The sequence below is a fragment of the Coregonus lavaretus genome, assembly GCF_964263955.1.
Source record: "Coregonus lavaretus genome assembly, chromosome: 1".
Taxonomy (NCBI): domain Eukaryota; kingdom Metazoa; phylum Chordata; class Actinopteri; order Salmoniformes; family Salmonidae; genus Coregonus; species Coregonus lavaretus.
The window spans coordinates 9,285,313-9,300,889 of record NC_139988.1 but is presented as its reverse complement, the minus strand read 5'-3'; the positions used below and the strand labels follow the sequence as shown (position 1 = coordinate 9,300,889).

Genomic DNA, 15,577 nt, shown 5'->3' with positions numbered 1-15,577 from the left:
GCAATTTCGACGCTCATAGCAAAGGGTCTGAATACTTATGTAAATAAGGTATCTGTTTTTTATTTGTAATGCATTTGCAAAAATGTATTTTTTATTTAATCCATTTTAGAATAAGGCTGTAATGTAACAAAATGTGGAAGAAGGGAAGGGGTCTGAATACTTTCCAAATTCACTGTATGTGGGTAGTCAGCGTAGCAGGGGAATTGGATGCCGTGTTTCCTGATTAGAAGACAAAAATGAAAACACGAAGTAGACCAAAGTCTTTGATCCTTAAAAACCTTCTGTATGTAAAATACTGTGTGATTTAGTTTGGAAAAGAAATACGTGACTCTGGATGACAACATAATGATGTTTGTTTCCAACATTAGGGCTGTTTTCCTAAAGAGGTTAAATCCGCTTTGTGTTTTGTTTCCCTGCCACGATATTAACGTGTATCACGATACTGGTATTGTCCCGGCCCTAGCCGTTTCTGTACTGTGGTTAGGCCTGAAACCAGAATGGAAATTCTCATAGGCTGAGTTTACACAGGCGATGATGATTCCACTTCTTGTGGTGTTAATCTTTTTGAAGAAGTAGGTGGAGAATCTTCCGCAGTCCTCTGTGGCAGTCCTCTGTGGCAGTCCTCTAATGGTAGTCCTCTAATGGTAGTCCACTGTGGCAGTCCTCTGTGGCAGTCCTCTGTGGTAGTCCTCTGTGGTTGCAGTGTTGTATGTATGTAATGTGTGAATTAATGGTGCAGAGAAAACATTCAGCAGCCATGGGCCATAGAACCTCCCTATTCCTGAAAAGTGAGGCATGAGTAAATGCCACATCTCATCTTTCCCCTCCAGCCTTAGTGTTCCGGTCTGTTTCTATTCCCCGGGCTTCTTACTTTCAAACAGGAAAGGGAAGGATTAGGGAAGGACATGAATCTGGTCTCTAAGGCCAAGTACAGCAACAAGTGAATCACTGTGAAAACCCTGGTGCAGCGCTGTATCAGAACACTTCATCTGCTACCCTAGTGCAGTGCTGTATCAGAAGACTTAATCTGCCACCCTAGTGCAGCGCTGTATCAGAGCACTTCGTCTGCTACCCTAGTGCAGCACTGTATCAGAACACTTCATCTGCTACCCTAGTGCAGCGCTGTGTCAGAAGACTTCATCTGCTACCCTAGTGCAGTGCTGTATCAGAAGACTTCCTCTGCTACTCTAGTGCAGCGCTGTATCAGAAGACTTAATCTGCTATTTTGCTCTGCTATGGAGATCATCATTTGTTTTGCGAAGAGGAGAAATTACTAAATGCACCAAAGTTAGGATAATCATTGACAGAATTATTGGTCAAGAAAGTCCAACAGTAAGTATGTTCTTTATTTCTGATCAGGTGTTCTTGTGTGATTCCCCACAGTTGACGGACTGGAAAAATGTTCTCTGGCCGACTGTGATGTTGTGGTGGGCAGCACCCAGACTCGTCCACTGAAGCAGAAGGGGAAGATCTCCACTATAGGGAAGATCTTCAAACCTTGGAAATGGCGCAAGAAGAAAACCAGTGACAAGTTTCAGGACCTATCCATAGGTATGTCTGAAGTAGCCTGGTCACATACTGCTTCATTATGCTGTAGCCAACTCTTACAGTGGGGGAAAAGTATTTAGTCAGCCACCAATTGTGCAAGTTCTCCCACTTAAAAAGAAAATCACATTGTAGGATTTTTAATGAATTTATTTGCAAATTATGGTGGAAAATAAGTATTTGGTCACCTACAAACAAGCAAGATTTCTGGCTCTCACAGACCTGTAACTTCTTCTTTAAGAGGCTCCTCTGTCCTCCACTCGTTACCTGTATTAATGGCACCTGTTTGAACTTGTTATCAGTATAAAAGACACCTGTCCACAACCTCAAACAGTCACACTCCAAACTCCACTATGGCCAAGACCAAAGAGCTGTCAAAGGACACCAGAAACAAAATTGTAGACCTGCACCAGGCTGGGAAGACTGAATCTGCAATAGGTAAGCAGCTTGGTTTAAAGAAATCAACTATGGGAGCAATTATTAGGAAATGGAAGACATACAAGACCACTGATAATCTCCCTCGATCTGGGGCTCCACGCAAGATCTCACCCCGTGGGGTCAAAATGATCACAAGAACGGTGAGCAAAAATCCCAGAACCACACGGGGGGACCTAGTGAATGACCTGCAGAGAGCTGGGACCAAAGTAACAAAGCCTACCATCAGTAACACACTACGCCGCCAGGGACTCAAATCCTGCAGTGCCAGACGTGTCCCCCTGCTTAAGCCAGTACATGTCCAGGCCCGTCTGAAGTTTGCTAGAGTGCATTTGGATGATCCAGAAGAGGATTGGGAGAATGTCATATGGTCAGATGAAACCAAAATAGAATTTTTTGGTAAAAACTCAACTCGTCGTGTTTGGAGGACAAAGAATGCTGAGTTGCATCCAAAGAACACCATACCTACTGTGAAGCATGGGGGTGGAAACATCATGCTTTGGGGCTGTTTTTCTGCAAAGGGACCCTTCCATCAGCAAGGGCATTGAAGATGAAACGTGGCTGGGTCTTTCAGCATGACAATGATCCCAAACACACCGCTCGGGCAACAAAGGAGTGGCTTCGTAAGAAGCATTTCAAGGTCCTGGAGTGGCCTAGCCAGTCTCCAGATCTCAACCCCATAGAAAATCTTTCGAGGGAGTTGAAAGTCCGTGTTGCCCAGCGACAGCCCCAAAACATCACTGCTCTAGAGGAGATCTGCATGGAGGAATGGGCCAAAACACCAGCAACAGTGTGTGAAAACCTTGTGAAGACTTACAGAAAACGTTTGACCTGTGTCATTGCCAACAAAGGGTATATAACAAAGTATTGAGAAACTTTTGTTATTGACCAAATACTTATTTTCCACCATAATTTGCAAATAAATTCATTAAAAATCCTACAATGTGATTTTCTGGATTTTTTTTTCTCATTTTGTCTGTCATAGTTGACATGTACCTATGATGAAAATTACAGGCCTCTCTCCTCTTTTTAAGTGGGAGAACTTGCACAATTGGTGGCTGACTAAATACTTTTTTTCCCCACTGTACATTTACATTTACATCCATTGTTGTCATGCCACATGTTTTCATTTATTATGCTGTAGCCAACTCTTCCATCGTTGTCATACCACATGTTTTCATGCCAAACATGACATGAAACTTGTGCCATTCACTATCCCCTCACATGATTAACACCCAAAGAAAGTTTTAATATATTGGTTTGCATCTTGCGTGACTCTGCCAATGCCCGGGCAAGCTACATAGTGTACCCTAGCTAAAGTACATCTTGTGATTTTGACAATTTACATTTATGTAAAGATTTCAAGCTTGCTTAAAATAATATCAGCAGGCTAGGGGCAGGTTTGAAAGGAGTGAGTGTGATCATGGGTTTAATTTCTCAAGCATCCTCCACTGTTTCTGGACTATGTACAGTGAGGGAAAAAAGTATTTGATCCCCTGCTGATTTTGTACGTTTGCCCACTGACAAAGACATGATCAGTCTATAATTTTAATGGTAGGTGTATTTGAACAGTGAGAGACAGAATAACAACAACAACAAAAAAACAGAAAAACGCATGTCAAAAATGTTATAAATTGATTTGCATTTTAATGAGGGAAATAAGTATTTGACCCCTCTGCAAAACATGACTTAGTACTTGGTGGCAAAACCTTTGTTGGCAATCACAGAGGTCAGACGTTTCTTGTAGTTGGCCACCAGGTTTGCACACATCTCAGGAGGGATTTTGTTCCACTCCTCTTTGCAAATCTTCTCCAAGTCATTAAGGTTTCGAGGCTGACGTTTGGCAACTCGAACCTTCAGCTCCCTCCACAGATTTTCTATGGGATTAAGGTCTGGAGACTGGCTAGGCCACTCCAGGACCTTAATGTGCTGCTTCTAGAGCCATTCCTTTGTTGCCTTGGCCGTGTGTTTTGGGTCATTGTCATGCTGGAATACCCATCCACGACCCATTTTCAATGCCCTGGCTGAGGGAAGGAGGTTCTCACCCAAGATTTGACGGTACAGGGCCCCGTCCATCGTCCCTTTGATGCGGTGAAGTTGTCCTGTCCCCTTAGCAGAAAAACACCCCCAAAGCATAATGTTTCCACCTCCATGTTTGACGGTGGGGATGGTGTTCTTGGGGTCATAGGCAGCATTCCTCCTCCTCCAAACACAGAGATTTGAATGGATGCCAAAGAGCTCGATTTTGGTCTCATCTGACCACAACACTTTCACCCAGTACTCCTCTGAATCATTCAGATGTTCATTGGCAAACATCAGACGGGCCTGTATATGTGCTTTCTTGAGCAGGAGGACCTTGCGGGCGCTGCAGGATTTCAGTCCTTCACGGCTTAGTGTGTTACCAATTGTTTTCTTGGTGACTATGGTCTCAGCTGCCTTGAGATCATTGACAAGATCCTCCCGTGTAGTTCTGGGCTGATTCCTCACCGTTCTCATGATCATTGCAACTCCACGAGGTGAGATCTTGCATGGAGCCCCAGGCCGAGGGAGATTGACAGTTATTTTGTGTTTCTTCCATTTGCGAATAATCGCACCAACTGTTGTCACCTTCTCACCAAGCTGCTTGGCGATGGTCTTGTAGCCCATTCCAGCCTTGTGTAGGTCTACAATCTTGTCCCTGACATCCTTGGAGAGCTCTTTGGTCTTGGCCATGGTGGAGAGTTTGGAATTTGATTGATTGATTGCTTCTGTGGACAGGTGTCTTTTATACAGGTAACAAGCTGAGATTAGGAGCACTCCCTTTAAGAGTGTGCTCCTAATCTCAGCTCGTTACCTGTATAAAAGAGACCTGGGAGCCAGAAATCTTTCTGATTGAGAGGGGGTCAAATACTTATTTCCCTCATTAAAATGCAAATCAATTTATAACATTTTTGACATGCATTTTTCTGGATTTTTTTGATGTTATTCTGTCTCTCAATGTTCAAATAAACCTACCATTAAAATTATAGACTGATCATTTCTTTGTCAGTGGGCAAACGTACAAAATCTTCAGGGGATCAAATACTTTTTTCCCTCACTGTATGTTGTAACACAGAACTAAATGAAGTGATATCTGATCATCATATACAGTCATGTTGAGCTGTTCATGTCATACAAGACCTGGCTTCAAATAGTTTGTTTTATTTCAAATAGTTTGACCATTTGATTGAGGCTGTCTGAGTGCCAGCTGGGTGGGACAACTATTTAAAGAATGGCAGCTATTTGAAAGAAAAACAATACCATTGGAATCCAATTATGTCGTCTGTGTCATACCTGTCTGGCTAGTAGTGGGAAGGCCTTCTCAAGTTCATCTCTTGGTGTGATAATCGACTTTTGAACACAAATGCTATTTTTAGTTTTTTTCACATAATTTACATATTTAATGGACTACTTTCCCTACTGCATCATAGCTACATGACCCTAAGCTGTCCATCTTTCACATAATTTATTCCTCTGTGTAATTGTTCCTGGACTTTTATGTCATCCCTGATTTACATTCAATGCGTGTGTGTGCATGTGTTGGGTAATATCCTACCCTGTCATTACAAAGATCACAGAATGAATGACTGCGTCTGGCCAATGATTAACTCTACCCTGCTCATCTCCATAGTTCTGGAGAGGAAAATCTCCACAAGGCAAAGTCGAGAGGCGCTGATAAGACAAGGTGTCCTCATTCCTGATCAAGGTGAGAGTTAGGGTGGGAAAATTAATGTAATTAACAGTGTTCATTTGTTTATTTTAGGCTGTGATGACTAAATAGTATTGAGCAGAAGTCCCTCCCCCAACCCCCTGTTTCCCGCTGTGGCATTGTGATGCCAAAAACCACTCTCACAGGAGCTGCTGTCCTATACTAACAATTTACCTGCAGCAACAAGTTTGTGTTTTTATAACCAGTGGAAAACTCCCTGATGTTAGCTGTTGCTACGATGGGGAAGAAACCCAAACTGCAGTACCATCTAAGTTGTTTGTCCTCCTGGTAGTCACTGAAGAGCAAGAGTAATGAGGCCCAGGAGAGGACCCTGCTGCTGCCCTCACTAACACCCCCCTCCCTCTGCATTGTTACATTACCTCAAATCTGCATAAAGGATGGAAAATGACATTTTGTTCTTAAGGGAGTTCATCTAATGGTAAATGTAAATGTCTCAAGACTTGTATTCCTCATGTATAATGAGTGGATGTAGTAAAATAGCTTCATGTCAGTTAAAATGTGCCCCATATCACCCCCTGCTAACTGTTCAATGTTTCCTTTGCACCAGAGGAGCCAGTGAACTCGGAGACTCTAAATGGCCACTCCACGCTTAGTGTGGGGTCAGAGGAGGTCAAAGTTGACATAGAGTCTCCTGAAATGCCTTCGGAGGAGAAGACCGAAGGGTCGGAGAATGCTGAGGACAAAGCAGGTATACTGGAATGCTTAAAACATGTTTGTCTGCAAGCAGGCCAAAGCTAAATGAAATGGCATGGTCTAAATCCATTCAGTGAGCTCTGATTGAATAATGTGTCCACTAGCGTTTCCTATTTTGGCTTTGACCTCCAAGCATGAGTCTGAACAGAGCAATAACCCATCCACTGATGGCCAATATTACCCTGTTAGACCTGCAGGAGTTTTGCCATCTGAAGCTTTTAAAGTGTTGTTGTTCCTCAATTCAATTTGTACTGGGTTTTCCATCCCATATCCATGAAGATGTCTCCATCGCTGTTAATCTTTTAGCAGATGACCAATCGTCACAATGCTGCACACTCCAGCAGAATGTAACCAGGAACACCTTCTATGGTAAATCCCCTTGATGCTCGGATAGAGAAATGAAAGAGCAGAAATCCCCTATTCTTAAGACCTGCAGGTCAAAGGAGGCTGTCACTTCTGCAATGATCAAATGTCTTCTGTACTGTACTGATCATACCACTGGAGCCAGAGTTCTGGCCTCTTCAGATCAATAGGAAGCCACTCCACTGCTCCCCACTTAAGACCAAAGACAAACTGGGATGACTGGCTAGATCTCTCTCCAATGACACATTCAGAGTGGTTCAGCTGGTCAGTGCAGGTCAGGAAAACCGATTCAATTGAGTTCTCAGTTCATTACAGAGCCATTTGGTGCCCTGTCAGGGCAGATACCCAGACTATGCCTAATCTACAGTGCCCGGGCACTGAGGGCTCTGCCTGGCAATGATGTGCTGCTTTAATGAATGCATCGGGAGCTTGGATGTGACAGCTCGGATGAGTAAGAATGTGGAGAGAAATTCTCCTATGTTGACCCTATAAGATATTAGTCCATACTAGATGGACGTTTGTCTTCTACTTTTTTCCCCTCTGATATAAACACACACGTTAGGTTGGAGGTCAGGTCACATCAAAAGGGTTTGTTAGACCTTTCTTCATACCTCCAATATATACTGTGACAATCCTCTTCAAGGTTAGGGGAGTTTGTACAGAATTTAAGCGGGAGACCGTCACCCAAAATCACCCTAGAGAGAGTTATTTTGAACATGACAGTACCTGTATGTTGGTTTCTCCGTCCTGGTCCGCCCAGGCCACAGGCGTGGTCGAGGATAGCAGTGTTCGATACACAAATCGGGTTCTCGGTAGGTCCAGGTCCAACAGCCAACAGGTAAGTCTAAACAGTCCAGGTAACACACAGTAAATCCAGCCAATATATATAGTCGTGGTCAAAAGTTTTGAGAATGACACAAGTATTGGTCTTCACAAAGTTCGCTGCTTCAGTGTTATGAGATATTTTTGTCAGATGTTACTATGGTATGCTGAAGTATAATTACAAGCATTCCATACGTGTCAAAGGCTTTTATTGACAATTACATTACGTTTATGCAAAGATTCAATATTTGCAGTGTTGACCCTTCTTTTTCAAGACCTCTGCAATCCGCCCTGGCATGCTGTCAATTAACTTCTGGGCCACATCCTGACTGATGGCAGCCCATTCTTGCATAATCAATGCTTGGAGTTTGTCAGAATTTGTGGGTTTTTGTTTGTCCACCCGCCTCTTGAGGATCGACCACAAGTTCTCAATGGGATTAAGGTCTGGGGAGTTTCCTGGCCATGGACCCAAAATGTCGATGTTCTGTTCCCCGAGCCACTTAGTTATCACTTTTGCCTTATGGTAAGGTGCTCCATCATGCTGGAAAAGGCATTGTTCGTCACCAAACTGTTCTTGGATGGTTGGGAGAAGTTGCTCTCTGAGGATGTGTTGGTACCATTCTTTATTCATGGCTGTGTTCCCTTAGCTGAGAAGCAACCCCACACATGAATGGTCTCAGGATGCTTTACTGTTGGCTTGACACAGGACTGATGGTAGCGCTCACCTTTTCTTCTCCGGACAAGGTGTTTTCCGGATGCCCCAAACAATCGGAAAGGGGATTCATCAGAGAAAATGACTTTACACCAGTCCTCAGCAGTCCAATCCCTGTACCTTTTGCAGAACATCAGTCTGTCCCTGATGTTTTTCCTGGGGAGAAGTGGCTTCTTTGCTGCCCTTCCTGACACCAGGCCATCCCCCAAAAGTCTTCGCCTCACTGTGCGTGCAGATGCACTCACACCTGCCTGCTGCCATTCCTGAGCAAGCTCTGCACTGGTGGTGCCCCGATCCCGCAGCTGAATCAACTTTAGGAGACGGTCCTGGCGCTTGCTGGACTTTCTTGGGCGCCCTGACGCCTTCTTCACAACAATTGAACCTCTCTCCTTGAAGTTCTTGATGATCCGATAAATGGTTGATTTAGGTACAATCTTACTAGCAGCAATATCCTTGCCTGTGAAGCCCTTATTGTGTAAAGCAATGCTGATGGCACGTGTTTCCTTGCAGGTAACCATGGTTAACAGAGGAAGAACAATGATTTCAAGCACCACCCTCCTTTTAAAGCTTCCAGTCTGTTATTCTCACTCAATCAGCATGATCACATAATTTATCCAGCCTTGTCCTCGTCAACACTCTCACCTGTGTTAACGAGAGAATCACTGACATGATGGCAGCTGGTCCTTTTGTGGTAGGGCTGAAATGCAGTGGAAATGTTTTTTGGGGATTAAGTTCATTTTCATGGCAAAGAGGGACTTTGAATTAATTGCAATTCATCTGATCACTCTTCATGTCATTCTGGAGTATATACAAATTGCCATCATCAAAACTGAGGCAGCAGACTTTGTGAAAATTAGTATTTGTGTCATTCTCAAAACTTTTGACCACGACTGTATATTGTCACTTTTCTCTTTTTCCGTGTTTCACAGATCCACAGCCACTTGCTCTCTCCCCCTTCCTAGTTTGTCTTGACCCCTTATATGTGGGTCGGCCCCACCTTGCAAGCGTTCCCCTTGCTTCTGGGGATTGTAGTTTTTGGCGGTCTGCCATTTTGTGATCTGTAGTTCTTGTCGGAGTGGCCATTTTAGTGAGGGCAGAGCCCGTTTATTAGTTCTGCCCTCACATATCTGCCATTTAACACTCTGCCCTCTTCTTTGCCACAAAACACACACGTTAGGTTGGAGGTCAGGTCACATCATAAGGGTTTGTTAGACCTTTCTTCATACATTCGATATGCACATAATGGACCGACTTTACGTTCCCCACGATTATTAGCGAGACACATTTTTCTCCATGGTCTCTTCTTTCCCCTGATCAGACGTAAGCCTTCCTATCCATCACCCTTGTGTCTGTCTGTCTGTCTCTGTCTCTGTCTCTGTCTCTGTCTGTCTCTATCTCTGTCTCTGTCTCTGTCTGTCTCTGTCTCTGTCTGTCTCTGTCTGTCTCTGTCTGTCTCTGTCTGTCTCTGTCTGTCTCTGTCTGTCTCTGTCTCTGTCTGTCTCTGTCTGTCTCTGTCTCTTTCTGTCTCTGTCTCTGTCTCTGTCTCTGTCTCTGTCTCTGTCTCTGTCTCTGTCTCTGTCTCTGTCTCTGTCTCTGTCTGTCTGTAAATGCCAGGAGAGGTTGCTCTGCTGCTCCTCCTCTACCCCCCCGTAGTGACAAATAAAAAACAAAGCTACCCAAAAGCACAGGCAAGCAAGCTTCCGCTCCGCCCCACAAACAAAACCCTCGAAACAATTACCGTGGGAGCGGTGAGTATCAGTGGTGCTGGTTGGTTGGGAGAGAGAAGCCTGTTTGCATGCATAATGTACCCGTCTTCACATGTGGAAGGCCTCCCTCCGTCCATCAGTCCATCCATCCTTGTCCCCCCTCAGGAATGAATGGTAGTATCCCGCATGGAGAATGTACCTATCTTCACATGTGGAAGGCCTCCCTCCGTCCATCATTCCATCCATCCTCAAGAATGGTCCATACTAGAATAGGCTAAGGATTGACAGTAGTTGAAAGGGTTAATTTTTCTTGTAGTAAAAAGGGAAGTGAGGAGAGTGTACAGAGAGTTACCAGCATTTTTTTTTAGACAGCACTTCAATAAAGACACTGTGTCCCATTTGTGTTCCCCTTTCTGCCTGCCTGCTGCCTGCTGCCTTCCTGCTGTCTGCCTGCTGCCTGCTGCCTTCCTGCTGTCTGCCTGCTGCCTTCCTGCTGTCTGCAGCTGCCTGCTGCCTTCCTGCTGTCTGCAGCTGCCTGCTGCCTTCCTGCTGTCTGCCTGCTGCCTGCTGCCTTCCTGCTGTCTGCCTGCTGCCTGCTGCCTTCCTGCTGTCTGCCTGCTGCCTGCTGCCTGCTGCCTGCTGCCTTCCTGCTCTCTGCCTGCTGCCTTCCTGCTGTCTGCCTGCTGCCTGCTGCCTGCTGCCTTCCTGCTGTCTGCTGTATGCTGCCTTCCTGCTGTCTGCCTGCTGCCTACTGTCTTCCTGCTGTCTGTGTGCTGCCTGCTGCCTTCCTGCTGTCTGTCTGCTGTCTGCTGCCTTCCTGCTGTCTGCCTGCTGCCTGCTGCCTTCCTGTTGTCTGCCTGCTGCCTTCCTGCTGTCTGTCTGCTGTGTGCTGCCTTCCTGCTGTCTGTCTGCTGTCTGCTGCCTTCCTGCTGTCTGCCTGCTGCCTGCTGCCTTCCTGCTGTCTGCCTGCTGCCTTCCTGCTGTCTGCCTGCTGCCTGCTGCCTTCCTGCTATCTGCCTGCTGCCTGCTGCCTTCATGCTGTCTGCCTGCTGCCTGCTGCCTTCCTGCTGTCTGCCTGCTGCCTGCTGCCTTCCTGCTGTCTGCCTGCTGCCTGCCTCTGAAAACCCTTGCTCATATGGTTTATTTTTGTCTTTGGTGCATGATGATCTGGTTCATGGATCGTTTGGTTTCCTAGGTCCGGTGTGGCCATGTCGTGTTTGTGTGTGTCTGTGTGTGTGTGTGTGTCTGTGTGTATGAAAAATGTATGCACTCACTAACTGTAAGTCGCTCTGGATAAGAGCGTCTGCTAAATGACGTAAATGTAAATGTGTGTGAGTGTCTGTCTGTCTGTCTGTGTGTGTCTGTCTGTGCGCCAGGGTCCGTGCACATGTCTCATTTGACCCCACTAGAGTAAACTATGTTACCCAGAGCCAATAGTGTTGCATGTGATGGGCATGCCTGCCTAGCTTGGTATTTTATGAGTTTCTGTGAAGAAATGCCAGATTTTGGGTTCTCCATATTTCTGTTTCACATTTACATTTTAGTAATTTAGCAGATGCTCTTATCCAGAGTGACTTACAGTTAGTGAGTGCATACATTTTCATACTGGCCCCCCGTGGAAAACGAACCCACAACCCTGGCGTTGCAAGCGCCATGCTCTACCAACTGAGCTACAGGGGACCTGTTTTATGTTCATTGTTATCCTCTGGCTATAATAATCTTTGAGTTCACATTGTTCTCTTGTTGAGTGACAGTAGTTCATTTGGTTTTGAGTAGCTTCTGTTATCTACCAAATGGCTTATCCACAATACGGCCTCTATCCACAATATGACCTTTGGAGCACCTTAAATGAAATTTGGGGCAAAAAGGCAAACCCATCATTCATTAAATCAGATGGCTCATTCATCACACTGATATTGCCAACTACTTTAATGATTTTTTTCATTGGCAAGATTAGCAAACTTAGGCGTGACATGCCAGCAACAAACGCTGACACTACACATCCAAGTATATCAGAAGTACAGTGGGGAGAACAAGTATTTGATACACTGCCGATTTTGCAGGTTTTCCTACTTACAAAGCATGTAGAGGTCTGTAATTTTTATCATAGGTACACTTCAACTGTGAGAGACAGAATCTAAAACAAAAATCCAGAAAATCACATTGTATGATTTTAAAGTAATTAATTTGCATTTTATTGCATGACATAAGTATTTGATCACCTACCAACCAGTAAGAATTCCGGCTCTCACCGACCTGTTAGTTTTTCTTTAAGAAGCCCTACTGTTCTCCACTCATTACCTGTATTAACTGCACCTGTTTGAACTCGTTACCTGTATAAAAGACACATGTCCACACACTCAATCAAACAGACTCCAACCTCTCCACAATGGCCAAGACCAGAGAGCTGTGTAAGGACATCAGGGATGAAATTGTAGACCTGCACAAGGCTGGGATGGGCTACAGGACAATAGGCAAGCAGCTTGGTGAGAAGGCAACAACTGTTGGCGCAATTATTAGAAAATGGAAGAAGTTCAAGATGACAGTCAATCACCCTCGGTCTGGGGCTCCATGCAAGATCTCACCTCGTGGGGCATCAATGATCATGAGGAAGGTGAGGGATCAGCCCAGAACTACACGGCAGGACCTGGTCAATGACCTGAAGAGAGCTGGGACCACAGTCTCAAAGAAAACCATTAGTAACACACTACGCCATCATGGATTAAAATCCTGCAGCGCACACAAGGTCCCCCTGCTCAAGCCAGCGCATTTCCAGGCCCATCTGAAGTTTGCCAATGACCATCTGGATTATCCAGAGGAGGAATGGGAGAAGGTCATGTGGTCTGATGAGACAAAAATAGAGCTTTTTGGTCTAAACTCCACTCGCTGTGTTTGGAGGAAGAAGAAGGATGAGTACAACCCCAAGAACACCATCCCAACCGTGAAGCATGGAGATGAAAACATCATTCTTTGGGGATGCTTTTCTGCAAAGGGTACAGGACGACTGCACCGTATTGAGGGGAGGATGGATGGGGCCATGTATCGCGAGATCTTGGCCAACATCCTCCTTCCCTCAGTAAAAGCATTGAAGATGGGTCGTGGCTGGGTCTTCCAGCATGACAACGACCCAAAACACACAGCCAGGGCAACTAAGGAGTGGCTCCGTAAGAAGCATCTCAAGGTCCTGGAGTGGCCCAGCCAGTCTCCAGACCTGAACCCAATAGATTGTATTGTATTGCCCAGCGACAGCCACGAAACCTGAAGGATCTGGAGAAGGTCTGTATGGAGGAGTGGGCCAAAATCCCTGCTGCAGTGTGTGCAAACCTGGTCAAGACCTACAGGAAACATATGATCTCTGTAATTGCAAACAAAGGTTTCTGTACCAAATATTAAGTTCTGCTTTTCTGATGTATCAAATACTTATGTCATGCAATAAAATGCAAATGAATTACTTAAAAACCATACAATGTGATTTTCTGGATTTTTGTTTTAGATTCTGTCGCTCACAGTTGAAGTGTACCTATGATAAAAATTACAGACCTCTACATGCTTTGTAAGTAGGAAAACCTGCAAAATCAGCAGTGTATCAAATACTTGTTCTCCCCACTGTATATCTGACCAAATTATGAAAGACAAGCATTGTAATTTTGAATTCCATAAAGTGAGTGTGGAAAAGGTGAAGAAATTATTATTGTCGATCAACAATGACATGCCACCGGAGTCTGACAACTTGGATGGAAAATTACTGAGTATAATAGCGGACGATATTGCCACAATTTAAACCTACTAGAAAGTTTGTGCCCTCAGGCCTGGAGGGAAGCAAAAGTCATTCCGCTACCTAAGAATAGTAAAGCCCCCTTTACTAGCTCAAATAGCCAACCAATCAGCCTGTTACCAACCTTTAGTAAACTTTTGGAGAAAATTGTGTTTGACCAGATACAATGCTATTTTACAGTAAACAAATTGACAACAGACTTTCAGCAAGCTTATAGGGAAGGACATTCAACAAGCACAGCACTAACACAAATGACTGATGATTGGCTGAGAGAAATTGATGATAAAAAGATTGTGGGGGCTGTTAGACTTCAGTGCGGCTTTTGACATTATCGATCATAGTCTGCTGCTGGAAAAACGTATGTCTTATGGCTTTACACCCCCTGCTATATTGTGGATAAAGAATTACCTGTCTAACAGAACACAGAGGGTGTTCTTTAATGGAAGCCTCTCCAACATAATCCAGGTAGAATCAGGAATTCCCCAGGGCAGCTGTCTAGGCCCCTTACTTTTTTAGTTTTTTTTATCTTTACTAACAACATGCCATTGGCTTTGAGTAAAGCCAGTGTGTCTATGTATGCAGATGACTCAACACTATATATACATCAGCTATTACAGCGACTGAAATGACTGCAACACTTAACAAAGAGCTGCAGTTAGTTTCAGAATGGGTGGCAAGGAATAAGTTAGTCCTAAATATTTCAAAAACTAAAAGCATTGTATTTAGGACAAATCATTCACTAAACCTTAAACCTCAACTAAATCTTGTAATGAATAATGTGGAAATTGAGCAAGTTGAGGTGACTAAACTGCTTGGAGTAACCCTGGATTGTAAACTGACATGGTCAGAACATATTTATACAACAGTAGCTAAGATGGGGAGAAGTCTGTTCATAATAAAGCACAGCTCTGCCTTCTTAACAACACTATAAACAAGGCAGGTCCTACAGGCCTTAGTTTTGTCGCACCTGGACTACTGTTCAGTCGAGTGGTCAGGTGCCACAAAGAGGGACTTAGGAAAATTGCAATTGGCTCAGAACAGGGCAGCACGGCTGGCCCTTAGATGTACACAGAGAGCTAACATTAATAATATGCATGTCAATCTCTCCTGGCTCAAAGTGGAGGAGAGATTGACTTCATCACTACTTGTATTTGTGAGAGATATTGACATGTTGAATGCACTGAGCTGTCTGTTTGAACTACTGGCACACAGCTCAGACACCCATGCATACCCAACAAGACATGCCACCAGAGGTCTCTTCACAGTCCCCAAGTCCAGAACAGACTATGGGAGGTGCACAGTACTACATAGAGCCATGACTACATGGAACTCTATTCCACATCAAGTAACTCATGCAAGCAGTAAAATTTGATATAAAAATACACCTTATGGAACAGCGGGGACTGTGAAGTAACAAAAACATAGGCACAGACGCATGCATACACACACGATAACATACGCTCTTTACACACACGCACACATGGATTTTGTGTTGGGCCTGAGGGCACACACTTAATGTGTTGTGAAATCTGTTGTGAATGTGTTGTAATGTTTTTAAAATTGTATAACTGCCTAAACTTTGCTGGACCCCAGGAAGAGTAGCTGCTGCCTTGGCAGGAACTAATGGGGATCCATAATAAATACAAATACCTCTATCCACAATACGACCACTATGCACAATACGACATCTATCCACAATACGATCTCTATCCACAATACGATCTCTATCCACAATACGACCTCTATCCACAATACGATCTCTATCCACAATACGATCT

General features: G+C 44.4%; 1 protein-coding gene across 1 annotated transcript in view; it reads left to right on the top strand.

Annotated features, from left to right (window-relative positions):
- Window positions 1-15,577, top strand: part of LOC311132031 (phosphatase and actin regulator 2-like) — a 96,186-nt gene that overhangs the window by 30,667 nt on the left and 49,942 nt on the right. The window contains exons 2-4 of the mRNA XM_084165196.1: window positions 1,384-1,551; window positions 5,630-5,704; window positions 6,276-6,416. Of these exons, the coding sequence (XP_084021322.1) occupies window positions 1,384-1,551; window positions 5,630-5,704; window positions 6,276-6,416 (384 nt within the window). The remainder of the gene's footprint in view (window positions 1-1,383; window positions 1,552-5,629; window positions 5,705-6,275; window positions 6,417-15,577) is intronic.